Consider the following 11,243-nt stretch of genomic DNA (forward strand, 5'->3'; position numbering starts at 1 on the left):
TTAGACAGGATAGCAAATGGCAACCTGCAGTGGTTCTTGACAAACTTCAACAACCAAGATCTTACATTGTTCAAGCACCAGACAGTCACATCTTTAGAAGGAATAGAAGAGGTTTGCTGAAAACAAAGGAGACAGTGTGTCCTTCACCTCAAACTGAAGCTGTGGAAGACTTGTTCCACTTACCTGTTCCTTCACCTGATATTGAGCAGATTTCAGAGCAGGAAAACAATGTGGACAATAAAGCCAGTGCAAGTTGTTCGTCTGAGAATGCCAAGAGTTCACCTGTAGGAAATAGTCAATTTCGTGCCATGGGTAATGAGAGACTGTCAAGATTTGGTAGGCCTATCAGAGTGCCTAGTAGGTACCGGGAGTAATTCAGTATAGTGCCAAGTCTTAAGAGTAACTTAAGTTTATTATTGTGTGCAAGTTATGTTAATATATAAAAAAAGGGAGATGTCATGTATTATGTGTACATGTTGTAGTGTAATTGGTGAACACTGTGAGGCGCCATTGCGTCACCATCTGTGTTAGATAGACACACACAAGTAAAGAGAGTTCAGTTCAACCACATGCGGTTTCCTGTCTTCAATACATTACAAAGAAAAAAAAAATCAAACAACGGTGGAGTGTTCCTTTAAAGGTTAGTGTGATGTTCCTGAAACATTGTTTCAATCATCTTTCGAAAGAGTAATAAGAACACAAACTACAACTTTATTCAGACACAGCCTTAGAGATGAACTGAAGATAAAAGACATTAACTCTCTGAAGATCTGATTAAACAACTCCACAAACAGCATTACCAGCTTCACTTATTACTAACCAGACTGACTTTATGTCTGTCACGTCTACAGAAGTTCTTATTGAGAATTAACAGAGGTTTAGATGTTGATGTCTTATTGAAAATAAGTGATCATTTAGGTCACCATTATGGAGATCAGTGTTTGCTTTAGTTGGGCTCTTGACCCTTGACTTTCTTTAAAGTGCTGTAGGTGCTTAGGTGCTTTATCAGTAATCGCAGGTGTTCATGGAGTTCAATTTTATTTTGGGGATATTTAATTTTTATTTTATCAATCAATACATTCCACTAGAAACAAACCTTGTTGTATTATTTTATTTTAATTTTCATACTGTGAAGCTGCTTTGATACAATCTGTATTGTGAAAAGCGCTATACAAATATACTTGATTTGATTTGATTTGATGGAGAACATTTTTGCATTGATAAAGTCTGTCCTAGTCTGTCCTCCCATGTGATTGGCCGCATGGTGTGCCCATCCAAATAAAGTCCTGCCCCAAATAAAGATTCAGCTCTCCCCGACGGAAGTCGCTCTTCTCGTTGACTACAAAGAATCTTCACCATCCATATTCCTCTCCTGTGTCTACGTACCGCAACACATACATTATGTAATCACATTACTTTTTTGATGTTAATGCAAAATATATTCTAATAACACAATTTATTTATTTATTACAATTTATTATAAGTTTTATTTACAGTCAAAAAAAGTTACTGCAGATTAAAGGGATACTTCAGGATTTAGCATTAAGCTTTGTATTAGTAGAAAACCTGTAGTATTTTCAAATTACTAGTTACTAGTGATTAACACCTGCTGTTAACGAGCAGAATCAATGAAGGAAAGAGAAACACAAGAACTACAACTGACTTTCAACCACAGCCTTAGATGAAATCAACTCAAGATAAAAGACGTTTAAATCTCTAAAGATATCAGCAGAGGAGGATTAAACCACTACACAAACAGCATTACCAGCTTCACTTATTACTAAACAGTTTGACTTTTGTCATGTGTCTACAGAAGTTGTTATTGAGAATGAACAGAGGGTTAGATGATAATGATTTATTGAGTTTCATTTAAAGACACCATGATAGTGATCCGTGTTTGCTTTAGTTGGGCTCTTGACCCTTGACTTTATAACACCAGTTTTTCCTCTGGCTGCTGTAACTGAGTGTTTATGAAACACATTTGTTATGGCATATACGCCAAAAGAAAATATGAGCATGTGGTTGTGTTAAGATAATAAAAACCATAATTTAGTGACTTGATTCTCTGATCTTTTCCAGAGTCTAATCTCTGATTAGATAGGTGACGTATTACTTGTATTATTCATTATAGTATAACTGATTCTGCTGTAAGACACATTGTTGTGACAATCAGATTTTAAAAACCTCTATGGTATCATGCTGACTTACACAGTAATCAAGAATCAGCATATGAATCTCAACAATGGTGACCATTAAAAAATGATTTATGCCGCAATGCATGCTGGGAGCCATGAATAAGTTTTGTATTATGCTAGTACCCAGCATGCATCATTTTTTAATGGTCACCATTGTTGAGATTCATATGCTGATTCTTGATGTCTGTGTGAGTCTTAGTAATGCAATACCTTTTCTGTGAACCTTTTTATGCACAACTATTTGTAAAATCCTTCATATTATCTGATGGTCACAACATGGCTAGCTCTTATGCTGTAGAAACACAGTTTTGAGTAAAACTAGTATGTTGCCCTTTTAATCAGAGATCAGACTCTGAATGAAATCAGTGAATCAAGTCACTAAATGATGATTGTCATCATCAGTCCTTCACCATCAGCACCCAATCAGACTTTTCCTTGCTTTTTGTGCCATAACAAATATGTTTTATAAACACTCAATTACAGCAGTCAAAGAAAATCTTAAGTGCAAAAGTCAAGGGTCAAGAGCTCAACTAAAGTAAACGCTGATCTCCATCATGGTGACCTTAAATGAAACTCAAATCATCAACTTCTAAACCTTTGTTAATTCTAATAAGAACTTCTGTAGACGAATGGCAATAATAAAGTCAAACTGTTTAGTAATAAGTGAAGCTTGTAATGTTGTTCGTGGAGTTGTTTAATCCTCCTCTGCTGAGATCTTGAGATATTTAATGTCTTCTTTAATCTCCAGTTGATTTCGCTGAGGCTGGAAGTCAATTGTAGTTCTTGTGTTTCTCTTTCCTTCAGTGATTCTGCTTGTTAACAGCAGGTGCTCATCACTAATGCTCAATCATCACTTAATTATACAATTATCATTCTGGGATCTAGAAATGTTCTATAACTCATTCAGTATGAGTTCTGTTTCAGTCATTCAAGTTTCGGTAATATTTGAGTGCTGTGAACTCAATTGTATTTAGTTAATTTTACTGTTAGGTTTTACAGTGTACCTCTCCTTGCTTTAAAAAACGAATTACATGAGTTGAAAACATTTATTTTTTATATAAATTACTTCATTTAAAAGAAGAGATTTCAAGCTTCATAAAGACATATCTCACGTGTCTGTGTGAGAAGTAGTTCGCTGAGTTACAGTTCATTTTCGGACGCTTTTCAGAATGGACTTAACTGACAGAGAGAAGGCAGAACTCGCTTCGTGTTTATTTTTCTTTATTTGGCGAAAAGCACCACACTTTGTTTTTATTGTGAGTATACACAAAAATAATACATATTTAACAGAATCGATTGATGTACGAAACTCCTATGAAAAATCAAAGTCAACAGAGTATTTATGAGTTTCTTTTACACTGATAAAAAAAAAAAGCGAGCTGGTATCGCCGGCGATACCGCCGACCTCAGGGGGTTAAATACACATTCATCTTTCCAGAGGTGAAGTATCCCTTTAAGTATTTTCAAGAACATCAGTTACAGTATGAATTGCAGCTGAAATACAGCTAGTGATGCATGAGGTCCACTATAGTGATGATTAATCAGATGATTAATCAGAATTTTCTCCCAATCTAAAAATACTTGGAAAATGTAACTGTGATATGACTTATTAGATATTGCTTGATGCCACAACATTTTATTTACTTGCAAGAGTCTCCTAGGATAGAAGGAATGGGTGGATATTCCTGAGCAACTTGGGATTTCTGACTGGCTGTTGGCCATCTTGGTTTGGAGGGCAAAAAAATCGACACACAACGGCTTTCCACTTGGTAGCAGTGTAGAGGATGATGCACTGGGGTCCACTGTAGAGGTTGACGTGCCATGAAAACCCATGCATATGCAAGAAAATGCTTTTTGAATAGCTGTCCACTGTAGTGACCACTATGAAACGGTTAAGGATGGACATTTTTTGCACAGTTTTTGGAAACTGTATGACTTTGAGTTTCAAGCCTGCTTACCATGTAACTTATCACCAGTTAGTATTTCAACATTGCGCAGTGCAAGAGTGACTGAAATGACAGATGCTCTTACTGATAAAAGGTCAGTTGAAGATGCGAGTGACTCAACAATTTATAGCTAGATATCCTGTCAAAATAAAAGCAAAAAGCAATTTAATAAATGTCATTAACACACGCTTGTGCCAAGAATCAAGGGTTTTGCTATATAAATTTCTTCTGTAACACAAAGGAGGGGTGTAAGAATCTAACAGATATAAAGAGTGACTGAACAACACAAGGCACAACACAAACGGTGAGTTACTGTTTCATTCTTCATCTTTTACCTCACAGAATATTAAGACATTTCTACAACAGTGTAATTCAGAAAAATGCCCACAAACACCAATAATCTGATGATTTTTTTGCTTTGATTTCTTCCAGATTTATAAATAAAACATTGATTATAATCTGCAGTGATCATCTGAGGAAAGATTGAGACGATGGCGGTAAGTTCATCCGCATTTACAGCGACTGTTTTACTTTTATTATAATTTCAGTGTGAATTGATCATTATAAATGAGGATCTTGATCAGTCGTGTCTCTCCAGATGACGGTGTGTGTCGCGGCTCTGCTCTCTGTTTTCACGGCATCTGTTTGTGTTGCTGATGTTTCCAAGCCGGCCGACTGTTCTGATGTCTATAAATCAGGACAAAAGCTCAGTGGGATTTACTCCATCTATCCAGCAGGAGACATTCCTGTCTGGGTTTACTGTCACATGGTCTCAGATGGGAAATATGAAGACAACGGAGGATGGACGGTACGAATGTGACTTTAGATCATCAAACACACATCAGAACATACATTATGAATCATATATTCTATATAAACCCATCACAGGTGATTCAGATGAGAATGGACGGCAGTGTGAATTTCTATCGGCCGTGGAATCAGTACAAGAGAGGATTCGGGGCAACCGAGGGCGAATACTGGCTGGGTAAGATCTCACAGCTTTAAACACTGGTATTTGGTGTCAAGAAATGGTTTTGATAGAAGTGTTGATAATCATGTCCAGTGTTTGGTTGAACGTGTTCTTCATGTGTGTGTGTGTGAACAGGGCTGGAGAACATGTATCAGCTGACACGTAACAGAAAGTACATGCTGAGAGTGGATCTGGAGGACTTCACTGGAAGGAAGGGTTTTGCTCTGTACTCGTCCTTCTCTGTGGGTCCTGAATCTGACGGGTATAAATTGCATGTTTCAGGGTTCAAGGATGGAGGAGCTGATAGGACACTTTCATACTTAAACACTCGAGTACACTAGTTCATGTACTTTCAAAAGTCTTTGGGATTTTACTGAAATATTCTTCATCTAAATATAATGTTAATGTCCTCAATGATGCTCCTCCTCTCTGCAGGCGACTCTCTGGCCTACCATAATGGACAGAAGTTCACCACCTTTGACAAAGACCAAGACACCCATGAGAAGAACTGTGCCAAACTGTATCTCGGGGCATTTTGGTACGCAGCCTGTCACTATGCAAACCCCAACGGTGTGTATATATGGGGGGAAGATCCCACCCATCACGCCATTGGAGATGTTTGGTCAACCTGGAAGAACAATGCCGCTGTCGGTATGAAAACCATCAGCATGAAGATCAAACCTGTGTCTTAGACATTTGAAGAAACATTACAGTGAGAGAAAGAAAATAAATTGAGGTCAAAGGGTTTCCTTTAATCTGATAACTGTGTGATTTAGAATATATCTGGCTGATATTTTGTGTATATTTTCTTTTTAGTTTTGGGTCAATTTAAATTTACATCTGAAATGAATCAACAATAAACTTAAAAAAACTCCTGCAACAAACTCATTATGTGTCAATGTATTTTGTTAATTATTGAAACTGATCAGTATAATTTCTCCATTGAAAAATCTCCAATAAAACAATGCAATAGATGTAAATTTTAGTAAAGTCGAACTGTTGGATTTTTAGGCATTTTTTGGTGTGTCGCACAGATATTTATTATTGTGATATTTACAAAAGAACTTACTTATTTTGGTAACACTTTACTTGAAGGGGTGTGCATAAGCCTGACATGACACCGTCATAATCATGACATGACACATGTCATGAATAGGAAGGAGGTCTTATGCATGTTTATGACAACTGTCATTAAGTGTCATTCGTTCAATTATGACATTTTTAATGCAAATATGACATTGTTTGAGATGTCTTTGTTATGACAACTTGACATAAACCAATAGGCTACATCATAACCTGTCAGTGTCTTTGTCATGACAACTTGACATTACCAAGACAACATAAATTGTCATAAATATGTCATAAACATGACATAGCAGATTAACTATCAAACTTAAAAAAACACTTAGCTTTATAAGTTAACATTTCATTAAACTGTCAGGTGGTTGGTTTTGACATTGGCTGTCATGAGGCCATTATAACTGTGTCATGAATGTTTTTCTTGACCTCAACTACAGTGGTACAAATTTAATTTGTCATTAAAATGTTATAATGGCTTCATGACAGCCAATGTCAAAACCAACCACATGACACTTTAATGAAATGTTAACCCATAAAGCTAAGTGGTTTCTTAAGTTTGATAATTTATCTGCTATGTCATGTTTATGACATATTTATGACAGGTTGTGTTGTTCTAGTAATGTCAAGTTGCCATAACAAAGACATCTCACACAATGTCATGAATGTTTTTCTTGACCTCAACTACAGTGGTACAAATTGAATTTGTCATTAAAATATCATTAAGTGTTAATACTCTGTCAAATTATTTTATAACAGTGTCATGTATACTTTTCTTGAGCTCAACTATACACTGTAAAACCCAACAAGTTAAGCTAACTCATTTCATTTGAGGAAACCGATTGCCTTAATTCAATTAAGTTTATAAAAAAACAATAGTTATGAGTACTCTGAACTTATTTTAATCGAGTCCACTAAAACAGTAATACAAAGTCAAATTCAATAAGTTAAGCTAACTTATTACATTTGAGGACACCGATTGCCTTAATTCATTGTAAAACCCAACAAGTTAAGCTAACTCATTTCATTTGAGGAAACCGATTGCCTCAATTCAATTAAGTTTATAAAAACAATAGTTATGAGTACTCTGAACTTATTTCAGTTGAGTTTACTAAAAGTAGATATACATTGCAGTCAATAAATTAAGTGATTAATTAAGTGATTATTGAGCATTAGTGATTAACACCTGCTGTTAACGAGCAGAATCAATGAAGGAAAGAGAAACACAAGAACTACAACTGACTTCCAACCACAGCCTTAGATGAAATCAACTCAAGATAAAAGACGTTTAAATCTCTAAAGATCTCAGCAGAGGAGGATTAAACCACTACACAAACAGCATTACCAGCTTCACTTATTACTAAACAGTTTGACTTTTGTCATGCGTCTACAGAAGTTGTTATTGAGAATGAACAGAGGGTTAGATGATAATGATTTATTGAGTTTTATTTAAAGACACCATGATAGTGATCCGTGTTTGCTTTAGTTGGGCTCTTGACCCTTGACTTTATAACACCAGTTTTTCCTCTGGCTGCCGTAACTGAGTGTTTATAAAACTCATTTGTTATGGCACATACGCCAAAAGAAAATATGAGCATGTGGTTGTGTTAAGATGATAAAAATCATCATTTAGTGACTTGATTCTCTGATCATTCCCAGAGCCTAATCTCTGATTAGATAGGTGACGTATTACTTGTATTATTCATTATAGTATAACTGATTCTGCTGTAAGGCCCATTGTTGTGATTAACAGATTTTAAAAATCTCTATGGTATTATGCTGACTTACACAGACATCAAGAATCAGCATATGAATCTCAACAATGGTGACCATTAAAAAATGATTTATGCCGCAATGCATGCTGGGAGCCATGGATAAGTTTTGTATTATGCTAGTACCCAGCATGCATCATTTTTTAATGGTCACCATTGTTGAGATTCATATGCTGATTCTTGATGTCTGTGTGAGTCTTAATAATGCAATACCTTTTCTGTGAAACTTTTTGTGCACAACTATTATCAACTATTAATGCACAACTATTAGACATTATCTGATGTCTCAACATGGCTAGCTCTTATGCTGTAGAATCACAGTTTTGAGTGAAACTAATATGTTGCCCTTTTAATCAGAGATCAGACTCTGAATGAAATCAGTGAATCAAGTCACGAAATGATGATTGTCATCAACAATCCTGCACCATCAACACCAGATCAGACTTTTCCTTGGCTTTTGTGCCATAACAAATATGTTTTATAAACACTCAATTATAGCAGCCAAAGAAAATCTTAAGTGCAATAGTCAAGGGTCAAGAGCTCAACTAAAGTAAGCGCTGATCTCCATCATGGTGACCTTAAATGAAACTCAAATCATCAACTTCTAAACCTTTGTTAATTCTAATAAGAACTTCTGTAGACGAATGGCAGTAATAAAGTCAAACTGTTTAGTAATAAGTGAAGCTTGTAATGTTGTTCGTGGAGTTGTTTAATCCTCCTCTGCTGAGATCTTGAGATATTTAATGTCTTCTTTTATCTCCAGTTGATTTTGCTGTGGCTGAAGTCAGTTGTAGTTCTTGTGTTTCTCTTTCCTTCAGTGATTCTGCTTGTTAACAGCAGGTGCTCATCACTAATGCTCAATCATCACTTAATTAATCACTTAATTATACAATTATCATTCTGGGATCTAGAAATGTTCTATAACTCATTCAGTTTGAGTTCTGTTTCAGTCATTCAAGTTTCGGTAATATTTGAGTGCTGTGAACTCAATTGTATTTAGTTAATATTACTGTTAGGTTTTACAGTGTAGTGGTACAAATTGAATTTGTCATTAAAGTGACATTTTAATGACAAATTCAATTTGTACCACTGTAGTTGAGGACAAGACAATTTATGTTGTCTTGGTAATGTCAAGTTGTCATAACAAAGACATCTCAAACAATGTCATATTTGCATTAAAAATGTCATAATTGAGCGAATGACACTTAATGACAGTTGTCATAAAGATGCATAAAACCTCCTTCATATTCATGACATGTGTCATGTCATGATTATGAAGGTGTCATGTCAGTCTTATGCACACCCCTTCAAGTAAAGTGTTACCCTTATTTTTATAGTTTATGAGTATTCTGCTAACCATGTAACTTATCACCAGTTAGTATTTCAACATTGTGCAGTGCAAGAGTGACTGAAATAACAAGTGCTCTTACTGATAAAACTTCAGTTGAAGATGCGAGTGACTCAACGATTTATAGATGTTTCATGATCATTGAACTCAGATTAAATTGTCATCATGTCAGAGTTGCGCTAATGCTGTACTTTCCTGCTGCTTCTCCACTATCCTGTCAAAATAAAAGGCAAACAACAGTTTAATAAATGACAAAAGAAACAGGCAGCTTTCATTAACACACGCTATGTGCCAAGAATCAAGGCTTTTGCAATATAAATTTCTTCTGTAACCCAAAGGAGGGGCGTAAGAATCTAACAGATATAAAGAGTGACTGAACAACACAACCCAGCTAACAGGGAACGTTCCCATAACTTTCACTAACGTTATGTAAAAGTTATGTAAATGTTAGTAAAAAACTTTCCTGAAATAATGTTTCTGGAACGTTCTTATAATGTTTATAGAGTTAAAATACATTCTCGTAACGTTGAGAGAAAAACGTTCTTAGAACAAAGTTTTTTGAACGTCCTTGTGATGTTATTTGTACTTGACTGATGTTCTCATAATGTTGAGAAAAAACGTTCATAGAACAACATTCTCAGATACAAAAATATGTTCTTAGAATGTTTTTCTAACATTCCCATTAAGTTATGAAAACGTTATTTCTGAATGTTTCCTGAATGATCCAAACAACCATTTTTTTTTTTAAGTATTAAAGTTTTCTCATTTGGAAATGTTATGAAAACATAATTTTTTTAATGTTTTCTAAACGTTCAAAACATCCAGTTTTTTAGAAATGTTTTCAGAACGTTTTGTCTAAACATTTATACATAACTTTTAAAGAACGTTAGTGAACGTTATGGGAACGCTCTCTTTTGGTTATAAAAAAAACTATAACATGCAGGGAACGTTCTGGAAAGCTCTCTTTAAAATATACTGTAAAATAAAACCTAAAAATAACCTGCAGGGAACGTTCTAGGAAGGTTTTCTTTGGGTTATAAAATAAAACCTAAAAATAACCTGCAGGGAATGTTCTCAATAAAAAAAACTGGATGTTTTCAATGTTTAAAAAACATTCCGAAATAACGTTTTCCTAACCTAATGGGAATGTTAGCAAAATGTTCTGACAACTTATTTTTGTTAGCTGGATTAATGGTTAATGGTTGCCTGGAGACGCTGGGTATTTGGTGTAAAGATGGCATGGAATGGAGCGCATGCGCAGAGTTGTGAGTGATAGAACGCCAATGAGAGAATTTAGTTCAGAATCAGATGAAATGCTGGTACCGAATGGAAATTCAAAGTCCTGATTATTGGCGATTGTAGCTGCATAATTTATTCATGCTGCAGTGCATGATGTGAGCCATTGATGTGTCTGATTGGTGGCTCCCATCATGCACTGCAGCATGAATAAATTATGCAGCTGAATTGTCCTGTAATTTTCATTGTTTTTTCTGCTGGCTTTTATTTTGCTATTGTTTTGTTCTGACTTTAGTAGCTTTTTTTGTGATGTTCAGAGTTGATCTGTTTGTCACTAGTTTGTTTTTTGTCACCATTGTTGAGATTCATATGCTGATTCTTGATGTCTGTGCGTTTAAACACAATAACTTCTTCGCTCAAAGTATTTTCAAAAAATTTTCATATTGCTGTTGGATCACAAACTGTAGAATCTCAGAGCTACAATCGCCAATAATAAAACAAGACATCAAGCATATAGTCAAAAATTTACACTCTGAATGACATCAGTGAATCAGGTCACTACATGATGATAACGCTTTTATCATCAAAACATACTGTCAGCAGGTCATGTTTTCTCTTGCAGTAACAAATGTGCTTTATAAACACAGAGATTTAGCAACCAGAGAAAAACTAATATTAAAAAATGAAAAGGGTCAAGAG

The 11,243-nt window shown here is 35.2% G+C and overlaps 1 protein-coding gene across 2 annotated transcripts; it reads left to right on the forward strand.

Annotated features, from left to right (window-relative positions):
• The first annotated feature begins 4,302 nt into the window (after positions 1-4,302).
• On the forward strand, positions 4,303-5,995 carry LOC311077512 (microfibril-associated glycoprotein 4-like). 2 transcript variants are annotated; one of them, XM_084106054.1, is made up of 6 exons: positions 4,303-4,445; positions 4,574-4,638; positions 4,740-4,949; positions 5,030-5,126; positions 5,247-5,414; positions 5,547-5,995. In XM_084106054.1, exons 2-6 carry the CDS (start codon positions 4,633-4,635, stop codon positions 5,801-5,803), a joined length of 738 nt encoding a protein of 245 aa, XP_083962180.1. In that variant the 5' UTR covers positions 4,303-4,445; positions 4,574-4,632; the 3' UTR covers positions 5,804-5,995. The 2 variants fall into 2 exon arrangements, with proteins under 2 accessions (XP_083962180.1, XP_083962179.1); XM_084106053.1 differs by having other exon boundaries at positions 4,305-4,445; positions 5,247-5,353.
• Positions 5,996-11,243: the final 5,248 nt, after the last annotated feature.

This window comes from Abramis brama (assembly GCF_963993115.1).
Source record: "Abramis brama genome assembly, chromosome: 2".
In the NCBI taxonomy this organism is placed as follows: Eukaryota; Metazoa; Chordata; class Actinopteri; order Cypriniformes; family Leuciscidae; genus Abramis; species Abramis brama.